The sequence below is a fragment of the Ischnura elegans genome, chromosome 12, assembly GCF_921293095.1.
Source record: "Ischnura elegans chromosome 12, ioIscEleg1.1, whole genome shotgun sequence".
Taxonomy (NCBI): domain Eukaryota; kingdom Metazoa; phylum Arthropoda; class Insecta; order Odonata; family Coenagrionidae; genus Ischnura; species Ischnura elegans.
In genome coordinates this window covers 28,939,312-28,955,163 of record NC_060257.1, presented here as the reverse complement: position 1 = coordinate 28,955,163, position 15,852 = coordinate 28,939,312, and the positions used below count along the sequence as shown (strand labels likewise).

At 37.5% G+C, this 15,852-nt stretch overlaps 2 protein-coding genes across 2 annotated transcripts in view; one reads left to right on the top strand and one right to left on the bottom strand.

The window, feature by feature from the left end:
- The window catches only part of LOC124169345, a 71,454-nt gene extending 65,526 nt beyond the window's left edge, over nt 1-5,928 (top strand). The window contains exons 2-3 of the mRNA XM_046547931.1: nt 3,879-4,190; nt 5,108-5,928. Coding sequence (XP_046403887.1) covers nt 3,879-4,190; nt 5,108-5,754 — 959 coding nt within the window. The 3' untranslated portion in view covers nt 5,755-5,928. The remainder of the gene's footprint in view (nt 1-3,878; nt 4,191-5,107) is intronic.
- The window catches only part of LOC124169342 (HIV Tat-specific factor 1 homolog), a 109,479-nt gene that overhangs the window by 89,021 nt on the left and 4,606 nt on the right, over nt 1-15,852 (bottom strand). The window lies entirely within an intron of this gene.

Below are 15,852 nucleotides of genomic sequence, written 5' to 3'. Positions count from 1 at the left end.
TCACCAAAAGCTAAAGCCGACATAGGGACCCCAGTAACGGTATTAATATAGGAAATGGAAAAATAAACACCAAGGATTAACTTAAAAATAGATTTTATTAAACTCCTGATATTTATTGAAAATTAAAATAAAATTTCCAATCGTAATAAAGTCTATGAAAACAAATGCTATGTCGTGGTCAGCCAAACAAACCAATCACGAGATCTAGGCCCTTGTTTCTAGTTACTCTATGGGTTCATCCAGAATGTTGGTAATAATGCTTGAGGCCAGAGTTCACCACGCGCTGAAAAAGTTAGTGCTACATCCACGCGTAGGAGAGCGAGTTATATCTCAGGGCCAACTGCTAATTCCCACGCAAAAAAAAGAATTTCCGAAAATCGTCCGGCGAAAATTTTGCGCGGAGGTGTCAAGAGTTAATGCACGAATATGGACATTAAAACTTCGATGCTGGTCCAAAGGCGATACCAAAAATTACATTTCAAATGACGCTGATTACACTATGGCAATCGTTAAGTCGCCAATACGCAACGAAAAGGAAGATTATCATCAGTAATTAAAATAGAACTATGTATAATAGAACTATCGTCTGTAATTACAATAGAATTATGGAAATTTTCACCTGTAGGCTCTAAATATGGTCATATCGTGTTACACTATATTAGAATATTTTGTCAACTGAACAAGCATGCCTCGCAGGAATTGTGTAAACGCGCCCTCAAACAATTACTTCTTATCAACTCGAACTAGCATGATAATTACAAGTGTTTCAGCTAGCTTTACATCACAATGTGATAAAGAATAAACCACTCTCGAAAAATAATTAAATTAGCGTAAAGGCTTGGTCGACTCTGAATTTTCGTGAAGTTTTTCGCCGCTTTTTTTAAACGCAGTTACGTACTCAATTTTCTTCCAGCAAGTCACTTCGATTTTAATAATTCAAACCGTGAATGAAAGAAGAAGACATCTCGATTGAAATGAAGAAGAATACCGGAAAAAATACGATACTAACAAAGCATAAGTACAGCAAAGGAACAAAAAAAACTCAATTTTAATCGTCTGTGCATCGCATTGCCGCTAGTTCTCAAAAGATAGATAGTGTCCAGTACTCGTTACATCTTTTCATAATCGAAACCATACTTAAGCCGTATAATTCAAAACAGCCTAGAGGAAAAAAATCGTTTTTTTTAAGCGGGGAAACAATTACGACCTTATCTCTCAAACATTTGGGGAGGAGTTCCCAAGTGAACCTCCCCTACATGCGATGATCTTGGAATTCAAGTAAATACCATTATTTTATTTACTACGAATATTCATATGAAATACTACCATAAGCCGCGACGATAGGTAACATAATTGATATTTATATAACGCACCAAAGCTGAAAATTTAAATGTTTGGTAGGTATTCAATGCGATCTCACTAATTGAAACTTTTTTCTAGAAATTTGCCTTTACGTTTCAGCGCTTCCAAGATTACAATCACACGTGACTTTCTCATGCTCCACTGACCGCTTCCAAGGCTGTTGAGGACCACCGCTCGGGAATCACCGCATTAGGATTGATAAAAAACGGAAGTTTAGGGAGGCCCTTGCACTTGACCCTGGGAACGAAGCACAAAAATAATCTTTATTTCCGTATCCTTCCTAACCTACGACTATCTCAGCCAAATCCGTTGGAAACCAAGCTCCGCTGGCACTCCTTTTAACGCGGTTTAAATGAGACGCCCGAATTATTTTAGAATAGAAGAAATCCGACGCCGACATCAGCTTTGAGATTCGGGTTGGCGCCAAGAGGAGAATAAATGCGTCTTGGGATTTCTCAAAGTCAAATGCAATCGGTTACCATTCAAAGGACAAACATGTGCATTCGCGAAGAGAGCACAATAAAAACAAGCGCAATCAACTGACTACGCCAAAAACGCTACCTTACATTTTCGAAAAAATTTCGTTGCTACAGGAAGTTATAATGAAAATAAAAAACACACTTTACCATATTATTATAAGATTAGGAGGATAATCGATAAATTCTCAGGTTTACGAAAATCCTTCTCTTGGTGTTGCCATTTCATGATCAATTTAAAATGAAAAACGTACACTTAACATAGATTTCTTTTTAAAAAAGACGAATAAACTTGGCAATTCGGGAAACAATCGATAAACAATTAAACTTAATAAATCCTCCTGTTTACGAAAATCCTTCTTTTAGTGTCGCCATTTCATCATCTGTTAAAAATGAAAAACGTACACCTAACATAGATTTCTCAAAAAAAAAATAACGAATTAAGTTGGTAATTCGGGAAAAAAATTACTCGCTCGTGACGTCATTTCACGATCATGTTCAATTAAAAATGACAAATGTTCCATACTTTATTTCAATAATATATAAAGTTGGCAATTCAGTAAGTAATTACAATAAATTAAGTTTTTTCTATGCCTTGAATCCTATACTCCAAGACACTGAATCAACAGTAGCTTCAATTTTAAAAATCACGTGATTCACGAGAAAAGTGTGATTAAAGCTCCGCATTTAACTGACAACGCCAAGAATCTTGACATTATATCCTCGTAAACTTACTTTTTTAATTGTACTATCTTAGCTTTTCCCGGCGTATCAGGTGCAGGTTTCCCGGGTTTTCCACCGGCTAATGTTCTTCATGTCTTCCAACCGGTGGAAAACCTAAGACACATTCCTTTTTTATTCCTTACATTAATTATTATATTACATTAATGTTACATTAAATGGATATGTATCACAGATTTAGCAATTTTCAACAAAAGGTTTTGATTTCACCCAGGTACTCATTAAAAACTTATCATTGGCGCCCGTACCTCTACTAATTACATATACAGATACAGCTCGGGTGAATCCCCTCACTCATTTCTCATCCGGGGTGCTGACTTCCTTCAACATAATTAGAAGCTGATCACCTTTGGCACCTACTGACTGCTTCGAGAACCACATAGTATAACGACGGGGTGAATCATATATAATACACTGTGTGTTAGAGAGGAAGAACTGTGCCCCTCAGAAATAACCGGCAATGAGTATAGTGTATCATATATTATACAAAATGCAGTGAAGGGTTAAGATACACAAGAAATTTGGTAAATTATGAAAATTTAAAAATTCGCGAGTTAGGGAATAGGATTAATCAGGAATAATTGGAGGAGGTTATTCAATTTTGAAAGGAGAGACAGACAAGGTGATTCGCAAAATTTCCCTACGTAAAACTACCTTCACTCTTAGAAATCTCTCATAATAAATAGGGACATTGACGTATCCTGCATGAACGCAACCCTCCTCACACTGAACCGACCCAATACCATTCGCCCCATCACAATAAAATGAAGTTCACCGTTACATAATTAGACAGGCTTACTATTGACTCTTGGACGATGTTTGCATTCACACAGGCATATTTAAATCGACATGACCAACTGGCAATTTAAAAGACATTTATTACATTACGGAGGATATCTACTGACAAGTAATTCATCGGACCAACCCAGCACCCAGCATTAAACAATATCGAGCGAAACAAATTCCTCTCCAAAACTTTTTACCACTTTGAGTTGCACTGTAAGTAATAGTAATGGCCTCCAAACAGAAACCTCTGGTTTTTAAAGATGTCAACTGTTATATTATCGGAGTGGCATCAGCAATTATTCTAAGCTCCACATATTGCTGAATATTGCCTAAATTTTGAACAGAATAAAAATCATGAAATATGAATTAAAAAAAATATATAAATGTAAAACAGTACACATAAAAATATACCGAAAACATATAAGTTTCTACAGGATTTCATTGTGTTTAATGGAAGGGGCTGGAATGAGGAGTATCAGCAGCTCATCCGTATCTCTATTTTTCTCATTACAGATGAAGAGAAACCAGTTCCACAAGGACATCCACTAGGTAGTGCTCACGCACGCTGGAGGTATTTCAACCATAATAGGAGAGAAGCAGCAAATGCATACAATCTCCAGACAAAGCCCGCACCCCGCTACATCTGCCCAAATAAAGGTTTTATTCGCCTCGGAAATGGCTGCTACCACTTCAGTAGCATGATGGCCAACTGGCAGGATGCACACTTTGCCTGCAATGACCTTGACCCTTCCAGTCATCTGGCAAGCCTCGAGACAGCGTGGGAGGACAGAAACATCAGAGCACACCTAAACCGACCAGAATCGGGTAAGAGTATACCATATCTCAAAATATAACCCATAAAGAGTGCTGAGGACGGTAATAAAGCTATTTGTATCTTTTACTAAAAGAGGGGAGCTGCTGTGCTCCTCTTCATTTTAACATTACTAGGTATTTTATAATTAAGGGTCTCCGGTGTAACTTCATGAAACCAATTCATCATGTAAATGACAATACTGTATTAGATGTTCCACATAAAATCTTTAATTAACACTTTCCATGCGGATGACTTCTTAAGCAGTCTTACAGCCTCCCAGCCAACAGTGAATGACTGCTTGTACAGTTGTACCGTCACAGGGCCTGTGACAGTTCTTTTGATTCCCCAACCTGTCACCGCTGGGTTGGGTTATCTTTTCGGGCCGTTGTCATTAAATGAACCCCTTGCATTGCAGTCTTTCTTCGTTGAATATATAAGTATTTATAACATAATATAAGCTATGGCAAATGATTGCTTAAGATGTCAAGAATTTTTTTTAGAAAAATGCTTCTTTTATCTGAGGAAATATGATTATATGACAATAATTGTATGGCAATCAGTCTTTTAAACATGAAATTAGCGAAATAATAGATCTGCCATTAAATATGAACTCAAAATTTACACCCACACTGAATGGGTTATGGGACCCAGGTTTTGAATTCTCACTTCAAAATCAACAATTGCAGAATTTCTAGCAGTCTATAAGAAAATAAAATCAGCAAACTTCAAAAAAGACCTCTAAAATATGCTGGTAGTAAATGGGCTCAAATGTAGTCCCTTTGGTGCCTCTCATTTAGTTGGAAAATACTGATCCAACGTTCATTTCAAACTTTCTTACGACCCTCCCTAAGTGCAAAAGGCCTTATCTACCAAACGCTACCCTCAAATTCCATCTAACAAAGGAGTAACAATAAATTTCTCATTCTAGCATCACTGGAGCGTTGGATTGGTGGAATCTATGACTGGAAGAGAGGGATGTGGGTATGGGGTCGCTCTGGCCAGCCGTTTACGTACCACGGCTTCTCACGAAGATCTGTGTCTAACCCACACTGGGAGTGTACCTTCATGGACCCTGTTCGTCGCTATCGATGGATTCATGATTCCTGCCTAATAAAGAGGCATTACATCTGCGAAGCTCCACTATCAAGAGTCCGCAATCACCACAATGGCCATAATGGCAACAATGGCCACAATGGTAACAATGGCCATAATGGTTACAATGGTCATAATGGCAACAATGGCCACAATGGTAACAACGGCCATAATGGTTACAATGGCCATAATGGCAACAATGATCATAATGGTCACAATGGTTACAATGGTCACAATGACAACAATGGCCATAATGGCAACAATGGCCATGATGGCAACAACGGCCATAACAGTTACAATGGTTATCATGGCAACAATGGTCATAATGGTTACAATGGCTATAATGGTGAAAATGGTAAAAATGGACATAACGGTGATAATGGTTACAATGGTAATGGTTTAAATGCTAACAATGGCCACCACAGTAATAATAACCATAAAAATCATGGTTACAGAAATGGAAATAGGTGGGAGACGTCTTAGACAATTAGTCCCTTCCATCACATTCACTATGTGGTCACAATTCAAATTGTTTCCATGAAATGCTAAACATTTCCAATCATCCCCGAGGGTTGTAAAATATATTATTTTAAGAATCATCTGGAATACCAGAAAAACTGTACACAATCTTTACTGAATAAAGTTTTTTTTAACAAACTTAAGGTATCTCCTGTGATAGTAAGGTGTTTTCTGTGATTTCATGTGCTACAAGAATGAAGAGTAATTACTGATGGCATGAGACACAAGGGTTGAGGGTGGATGGATTGAAATTCCATTACATCATTATCCGGAGGCCCAAGCCTCCTTGCCAACAAGGGTGCAAGACATAAAAAAGCTCTAAATGAGTAGCAAGCAAAAAGAACTGATTTTGAGTTCTAAGATTGGCATGCATTCATGAGATATTACAGTTCACTAATGCTTGTTTCACAGTGGTATATGCATTTTGCTATATAATAACTATAAACTGCTAGAGCAAAAATTCTAACAATAAGAAAGTCTCCTTGCTTTGCTTTTCACTAAGTGATGATAAAAGAAGTTGAGCCTTCAATTAATTATTTCAAGATATTGTTTTCAATAAACATAGCAATATTTATGATTAAATTTGCTTGCTTGAAACACTTGCTATATCATCTAGTATTACAGTCACTGGTAGGGGAAAATACACTGAAACCTCGGTTAGCGAATGCCTCTGATAACGAACAATTGGGATAATGGCCGAATATTTTGCTAAAAATTTGCCTCAAATAGCGAACAAAATTTCGGTTAGCGAACAGATGCGTAGCGGCCATTATTGTGTTGGGTGCTGTGCGATCCCAAATGGATACAAAGTACTACAATGTCTACAGTAGTAAGTCCACAAGTAATACAATGTAATACAATACCTATATACCCTGTAACTTTCATATAATAGCGAGTCAACAGGAACTAGGAACCAGTTCTTCCCATTACCTTTATTTCTTTTGGGGAAAATTGTTACGGATACCGAACATTCCAGATAGCTGGTCTTTACTAGTGATTACGAACTTCACTTTCCGAGACTGAAAAATCACAACTGCTTAATAGCGGCTAAATACTTTTCCAACCAATTTCATCAGTCTCTACATTAGGCATGCAATAATGAATTTGCTACTTAAGATATGTTGCAGGCCATATTTTTATTCGACCGCAAAATATAAAACCGCTAAATGCAAAATTAACATTACCTAGCCTTAAAAAGAGTTGCAATATGTAATAATACATAATAATATCATAAACAATAACGTGTACCATTGGCTGGAGAGCCTGAAATATGTTGTTTCTTTCACATTCTAGGAGATATATTTCCCATGGCAATTATGTAATGAAAATTTACAAATATATCATGCAAAATATTTCCAGGTCTCATACGAATTATTAGTAAAAGAGATATGAGTCAACTGAACAGATAGGATTATGGGAAAGTAATATGGTCATTCACTCAGAGTCAAAACTGCAATTCACTGAAAGAATTCAGCAGAGGGTAAGGAAAGTTATAACGAAAAAAGAATCTTCAGCCATTCATTGAAATTTTAAAATATGAAAACGCAAAAGGTCCCACCTAAATTTCATGAGTTGGCGGCATCATTAGAGTTCTGGTTCATTAACTTTTTCATGGATAATCTGTCACTGTGGGAAAGATTGGCTTACGGGAATGTAAAAAGCAAAAAACTGAGGAGTAGCACAATACTGGCAACTTGCTTGGCAGAGTTCGTCCCAATCCTTCGATTGTTGTATCCTTACCAGTAGTAGAATATTGTCATGTGCCGACTAGTTACTATTGGTCTTAAACCAATCCACATATTCTTTTCCAACCTTCAGCCACTATCGGAGTCACGATTTTCCCACACTTTCTAATTTATCGGACTGTCCGTATTTTGGAGCAGCCGTTCCCACCAATAGATGGACCACCTGCTGTCCATGCTATTCCATGATATTTGCCTTGCCGTTTTCTCCGCCTTAACGCTTATTACTTTTCGCTATCTTCTTTGATGTGGCCGACGCTATCCGCCTTGATGAGCACACAAGTTCCGGCTCGTGACAAGGAGGCGGCCGCTTCTGACGTCAGCTTGCCTTGCTAATCTTGAGAAATGTATTTATATTAAAAGATGGTTAACTTTCAAAAGGTCATGAGAACAATGCAGATTTTCCCTTTCCACTGCCCCAGACGCCCGCAGAACATTCTAGAAGGATCCACGGGCATGGAGGACATATAAACCCGAATCTTCAGATTCACGCTCTCTTATACCCTTGCTATCTAGTTCTTCGCACTCGCTGCCATTGTCCACGACACTCCGAACGATGCTCTAGCTTGGCCAACGCCCATCGCGGACTCCCATCCGACGCAGACTTCATAAGACTTAGCCTTCTTACCGTAATTACATGTACTTCGAGGAGTAAGCCAAAAACCTCTATTATGTATTGCTGATATTGGCATAAAATGGACTTTACTTAAGAATGGGTGTGTATTTCTTTATGGTGACTGCCCCTGAGGAATGAAGATTCCCGACTATCTGAGCTACGCATTGCTAACCCTTTTTCTGAGTTGCTTGGCACACGACAATATTTTACTGGGAAGGATGCCATCACGTCATATAGAATGCAAGACTACATCTTCTAGGAAAGGTAATATGGCAGTTTCCCATTGCCATCCACATTGCAGTACTCACACCGATTCTATAAACTTGATAACTGACTGATCCTCTGGATCTTTGCCATCAGTGCCTTCTCTTGAAATTGCTGCCTCTCACCATAAAGGTGGAGTAAATAGGCTTGTTGCCTCTCAAAATTACTCGAAAAAGTCTTCTTGATTTCTTTAAATAAAATTCAAAAAATAATTTTCTGGAGGCTCCAAGACTTGAACGTGCGGCTGAAGTTAACCGAATTAACCACGACACCATGGTGCAAACCAACCATCAATCCATAATATTTCAAAAATGAAGGCCCATTGGATGCTTGATCAAAAAAACCTGTCCCTTAAAACATCTTCTTTCACACTGAAAATTTTGAATGTGATATGGTGGTGACTCATGTGTACCTTTCCTGATGCATACCAACCAAATGTTTGACCCATTTGTCACTTGCAAACATGGAAGAGCACCATGGGTGAGATACGAATGCTTAATAGCCATCCATTCAAACCTTGTCTCCATCCATCTCTCATGTCCATTCCACCACGTGCCCAAGGAACAGCTATGACAGTTTCTCAGGCAACTGGGCACAATATGACTGTTTAGCAAGGTGCCTGGATTTCTATTCCCGCATAGCAATTTGTCACATCTTCCCTATTGTAGATGACCCCGGCCAGTGATTACAATGCATAACATAATGTATCATGTTGCCATGGATGCTATGGTTTTTGGAAATTAGCCAAAATTGTTTTGTGATAATTCCACAGCATAATCATATATAAATATGCAACAAAAACAGATATTCTATCTCTGTTAAATAGTACAGTTACAAAAGAAAAAAAATGGAAGGATGTACACGGGAATTGTAGGACTTCATGCTTCACCGTAGGCTATAAGAAGTACCCAATGTAACAAGCATTCAGAGGACTTGTTACATTGAACTCCTACTCTGCATTGTTATTCACTCAATCTATTTCAATTTCAAACTAAAAACTTGTGTAGCTCTGCACCGTGCTATAATGCATGATGCATTTCATTAATAACCACCAAAATGATGTCAAATTATTATTTGAAGTTTAAAATGGGTCCAAAAAAGGACACAAAATGGTCTGCACTCAATGAAAGAACGAAGCTAACTGAAGGGAACTTTCATGGACAGGATCTAGTAAAGAAAGTTCAAGACCATTAGGAATGGAAACAATCAAATCTCACAAGAAGAAATAACATATACATTGGTGTGGTCTGTGCATTCAAATATAAATTTAAATGGACAGTTTGGAAAATAAAGGTTTGTAGACTGGCCTGACAACATCTAGTCTTAAATCAAAACTTGACGCTTGTACGTGGTGGAAGGGCTCCATACTAATACTAATAATGGTGTAATAGCCAAAACCGGTAATAAAATAGAAATTTTCATAAACTTGTGGAAGAAACAAAGTCTCTTTCATTATTAATATCTAGCCTTTGGGTAATTCCATGTCAGTTCATCCAGGCATGACACCCACCGACTCGGATTTTGATGAAACTTGCCAATTTTCATCCTTCCATGCTGGAATGAAACAGTGTAAAATATTTCTTGGCTATCTCTAATAGTTTTTTTTTCACGACCATTTGAAGTTTGGGTGAAACTGCAGTTTTTCAATGAATGTGGTCTCCAGAGGCACTTGTACCTCCAGAGGGAAATAATTTGTCTCAGCCATAGTTTTCATCCGATTCTTATGAAAATTTGCAGGTTTACTATAGAAGTCATGAGGATTCCAAAAACTAATTGAAAAATATCCTAAGGAATATTGGAAATTCTCTAAACTCGTATGTTTCATAAGATTTTAGAAAATTTTGCGTCAAACACATGGTTCTATAAAACATCAAATTTTTACCTGAGGCAATATCTGAATCAAGCTAAATTATTTTTTCTAATATTCTTTAAGGTATGACCCACCACCTGTAAAAATAAAATTCATGGCTTTTTGCTTGCTTTGTTATTAAAAAAAATGTTATGCAAAAAAAATCCCTTTTCACGACTCTGGTCGTCAGTGTTGGGTCCTCCTTCAAGTGTGATGAAATGCTTGTGTTAACTGTTTTCTATATCTAAGAAAATATTTACAACATACATCTAGTGCAAAATACATTCAAAAATTAAAACATTTTTTTATGTGCAGGTTGTTTTTCTCCCAATAAGAAAAATATATTTTTGAAATAGAATATTTTAAGGAATTCATAGCACTTACCCATCATTGCTGGGGAAAACTTGATTGTTGCTATATAAAGCACATCAAAATACAGGATGCACGTCAATACAAGTTAACTTTCTCCATTTTGTATTGACAAAAAACTTCACGAATGTTTTTTACCTCATGAATGTTGTTCTACTTTGAACAAAAAGGTTTTCAAAGTACTGGATAAAGATTTCCTTCCAGAGTATGATTCAGAAGTTCTTGATTAAGCGAGTGATATGGATATGCTAGTTGGGTTACTAAAAGAAAAACTGGTGGCAGCAGGCAGTCAGCAAGAGATAATTCAGCTACTAACACCAGCTCCGACTTCGTGGATTTGAAAAAAGTAGCCACCGAAATTAATGCTAGTGAATATACAATTCGGCATGCTAGGGAATTCTAGGAATGAAAGGCATCATAGCCATACCAGATCCAAGGAGGGGCAAAAACATAGAACAAACTGCAGGGGACTTAATTCCGACATTCTACCAAAATTACGAGTATTCACGCCTTATGCCAGGAATGAAAGATAAGGTGAGTGTGTCCAAAAATGTCCACAAGCAAAAGAGGTTACTTCTAAAGTAACCTAAATGAGCTGTGTGCAGCTTTTTAATTTGAATTCCCACATGTAAAAATAGCATTTTCAAAATTCTGTCGGTCGTGGCCTAAATGGTGCGTGTTGGCAGGCTCCTCTGCAACCCATTCTGTGTGTGTCTGTGCTATCCATCAGAATGCATCACTTCTTCTCCACGGATGCTCTATAGAGGAGACCTACAACAACCTATTTGACTACTTGGTATGTTCCAAAGATAACAGGGATTGCATGTTACGGCACTGTTCAGAATGTATGTCTGACAAACTGAAGGAGCATCTGAAAAGTAAATTTGAGGAATGGGACCCTGAAGATGAAGTGACATACAATGGGTGACAACAGATCGGACCCAATAAATTAGGTTAACAGTGACTCTGGATGAATACATCAATAGTCTGGTGAACAATCTGGAAAAACTTCTCCCACATTCCTTCATAAACAAATCCCAGACGAGATACCTAAAAGAACTAAAAAATAACCTACAGCCAGATGAAGCCATTGTTTTGCTGGATTTCAGTGAAAACTACCATTATGTAATACAAGATGAGGTTCAGGGTCATCACTGGAATGAGGATGGTTGTTCCCTACATCCAGCGGTAATTTATACTCGTGGGCAGCTGAAGAAAGATCTCTGTGTGTCAAGTTTGTGTGCATTTTGTGACCATCTAGAACATGATGTAGCTTTCGTATTTGAAATGCAAAAAATAGTCACTCAGTTTTTAAAGGAAAAGTTCCTTGAAGTAAAGAAAGTGCAATATTTCAGTAATGGTTGAGCTGGCCAATATAAGAACTGTAAAAACTTTATAAACCTGTGCCATCATCACCTGGACTTTGACTTGCATGCTTCTTGGTCTTTTTTTTCAACTAGTCATGGGATATCTCCATGTGACGGGATAGGTGGAACAGTTAAGTGCATTCTTACAAGAGAAAGCCTTCAGCGGGATCTGGGTAATACAATGACTTCCATTGAAAAGGTGTGTGAGTTCTGCAAGTACAAAGTGGATAAAATTTCATTTTACGTTTTAAAAAAAGAACAATGATCAATGATTCGGCAACAATTAGAAACTCACTGGTACCTTGTAAAAACAATCCCAGGTACTCGTAGCTACCATTCTTCTATACATTATTGCGACAAAAAAAATTAGGTTTGATACCACATACAGTTCTGTCCACAATTTCTTGATAAAGCCAAGTTGGGAAGAAATTTTGACAAAAACTTGTACTACCGTATAAGCGTGTGTAAGAGGCGCACACGTGTTAGAGGTGCACCCTTATTTTGAGCATCGAAGCTATGAAGAAAAAAATTTGCGGCATTTTTTTATACTATGGCGCGGTGTTGCAGATGTATGACTGGAATTTCAAAAGTTATCGAAATTCCCTCTTTTAATACTAATTGAAATAGGAAATTTTGATAACTGCGGCGGTAATAGCGGCATAAGAGGGAGTACAAAGAGTTCCGATCCTCTCTTCGCATACACCGTTGCTCTACGATGCTTGTCCTATTCACGAACAATTTTGTCTAAATGCTCTCGCAGGAGTATTGCAATAGAATTGCAGCCCTGTAAAATTTTAAGGCAAAACACGACAGGCACATAGCATGAACCTTCCCAAGAGCTTGGACAACAATAGGGGCAATCTCAGCGCCGTAGGATAATAACCACTTCGTAGATTTAATGGAGTCACACTCGGCCCTCCATCAGCCAATGCCTCGGCCATTTTTTTTTCCTTTCCGAGACCCCACAGGATAATATCGAGTTACAGGGGAACAATGGAAACGTGTTTCACCCCTACCCCGTCTCACCAACTGACCTTGATCGATCTCCCAGTTTCTGGAGGCCAAATGCTTGGCGAGTCATCTACTGAGCCCGAAGATATCTCGATAGCCTTCAGTAATTGTATGACAAGCACGAGGTTCAAAAAAAAGAAAGAGATCTAACGCGACGCATACCTGACAGAATTTAAGTTTTTTAAGCTCTAATTGTTTGACACAAAGGTTTATAGTTACAACAAGGCTACTAATATTCAAAATAGTCCAAACAGGACAATTTCGGAAGAAACAAGCGTAGCATAAGCGCATTCAAACAAGACGAGACGGACTGGAAACTTTAGGCTATGCAAACTGCATATATCACATTGCTGCGCCTTCGCCCCTTCGCTTTGAAGGCAACGACGTCACATGCTAGATCGAACGTGTTCGTCCCTTGCTCCTTCGCTCGTAGCCTCGTTGCTTCGAAGATGGAGGGATCGCGCTCCTTCCCCTCGACCTCTCCTTCCGCACTCTTCACTTATAAGTTTGTGTAAGAGGCGCACCCTCATTTTCGGCTGCAATTTCTGGGAAAAAAGGTGCGCCTCTTACACACGCCTATACGGTAATTCTTTTGTGGCCTGCTTGTATGACAATCACTGGTTTTTTGGGCTACTTATGTCAAAGGATGTTGATGCAGGTGATATAAAAGTGAAATTCTTTATCATTTTACTGGCCAAAAGAGAAAGAAGATATTTGCAATGTTCCTGTAAATAATGTTATTTGTTATGTGGAAACTCCTACCACAAGAGGCTCAGGACGAATGCATTACTTATCGGAGAATGACATTGAACGTGTGAACCGACGGCTGTTGGATTTAAAAGGAAAACTTGGAATTACCACTACTGGGAAAGAAATGAAACTCTAGTGTAACTGAAATATTAGCTTTCTCAGAGATAGGCCCCATTGAAGACCTTTAATACTATCCTATTTAACTACAAACTGATGCACAGACAAAAGTGACTATATATTGTGATAGTTCATTTATAAGTTGTGCAACATTAATGAAGTAAAACACATTCGTGAGGTTTTTGTCAATACAAAATGGAGAAAGTTAACTTGTATTAACACTCATCCTGTATTTGATGTGTTTTATATAGCAACAATCAAGTTTTCCCCAGCAATGATGGGTAAGTGCTATGAATTCCTTAAAATATTCTATTTCAAAAATATATTTTTCTTATTGGGAGAAAAACAACCTGCACATAAAAAAATGTTTTAATTTTTGAATGTATTTTGCACTAGATATATGTTGTAAATATTTTCTTAGATATAGAAAACAGTTAACACAAGCATTTCATCACACTTGAAGGAGGACCCAACACTGACGACCAGAGTCGTGAAAAGGGATTTTTTTTGCATAACATTTTTTTTAATAACAAAGCAAGCAAAAAGCCATGAATTTTATTTTTACAGGTGGTGGGTCATACCTTAAAGAATATTAGAAAAAATAATTTAGCTTGATTCAGATATTGCCTCAGGTAAAAATTTGATGTTTTATAGAACCATGTGTTTGACGCAAAATTTTCTAAAATCTTATGAAACATACGAGTTTAGAGAATTTCCAATATTCCTTAGGATATTTTTCAATTAGTTTTTGGAATCCTCATGACTTCTATAGTAAACCTGCAAATTTTCATAAGAATCGGATGAAAACTATGGCTGAGACAAATTATTTCCCTCTGGAGGTACAAGTGCCTCTGGAGACCACATTCATTGAAAAACTGCAGTTTCACCCAAACTTCAAATGGTCGTGAAAAAAAAACTATTAGAGATAGCCAAGAAATATTTTACACTGTTTCATTCCAGCATGGAAGGATGAAAATTGGCAAGTTTCATCAAAATCCGAGTCGGTGGGTGTCATGCCTGGATGAACTGACATGGAATGACCCCTTTCCAAGTCAATCTTGTGTTGTTTGGTCAATACAGACCACTCGTTTTGCAAAAGTCCCAGATTCCTTCTCCAGAAGGAAAGCTGAGATCACAATTAAGTTTACTTGCATCTGGCCTGTCAGGACAAATGCCTTGCTCTGTTACATTGTGCTTGTTTCGTACCATATTAGGAGATGCATTTCCATGCAATTGATAATGAGAGGTCTTTTCTAGCCAATTATGAATATGACCAAACAATGAGCAGGGTTTCCACAAATTTAGAATCTGAAATGCCCTAAATTTACCCTGATTTTAAGATGAAAATTTACTACTTTCCATGAGAATTTTATTAACTTGCATCTTTTTCTGTAATGAATCAAGGATATGTTTGCAGTATATATGCCAATACATAGACTAACTTAATTGCAAAAAAAAAATCTAAGAGGAAAATTCACACAGTTGTGCTCAAATCATTGATGTGACACAGGTCCGAACTTACATTTTTTTTGCAAAAATGTGTATTAAAATTATTTTACCAAGGTCATAAAACATCCACTGATGTAGAACAAGATAGATAAAGACTACAATGTATAAATGGATCAACAGAGCACTATGGCATTTCGAACAGGGGGGTCAAGGGGTTCAAATCCCCTGTGAAATGATTGGGGGATACATTATATGAGTACCCCTCCTTATGAGCTGTCCAAAATGAATTTTCCCTTCCAAAAGCCTCCCAAAATCTTTTTTCCTGACTAAAGATTATAGTATAGAAGACAACTAACATTTGATATGACATATAAAATGAAGTTTTTAAACCCTGAAAAATCTTCTCAAAAGTTGGGGTTCATTTTATAGGCTGGGTTTGGTCTGATGATGCCCATTTTCAAATTTTCGTGCATGTCAACAAAGTCCTTTGTACTGCATTATGTTCCTATGCAAAGTTTTCTTACTGAG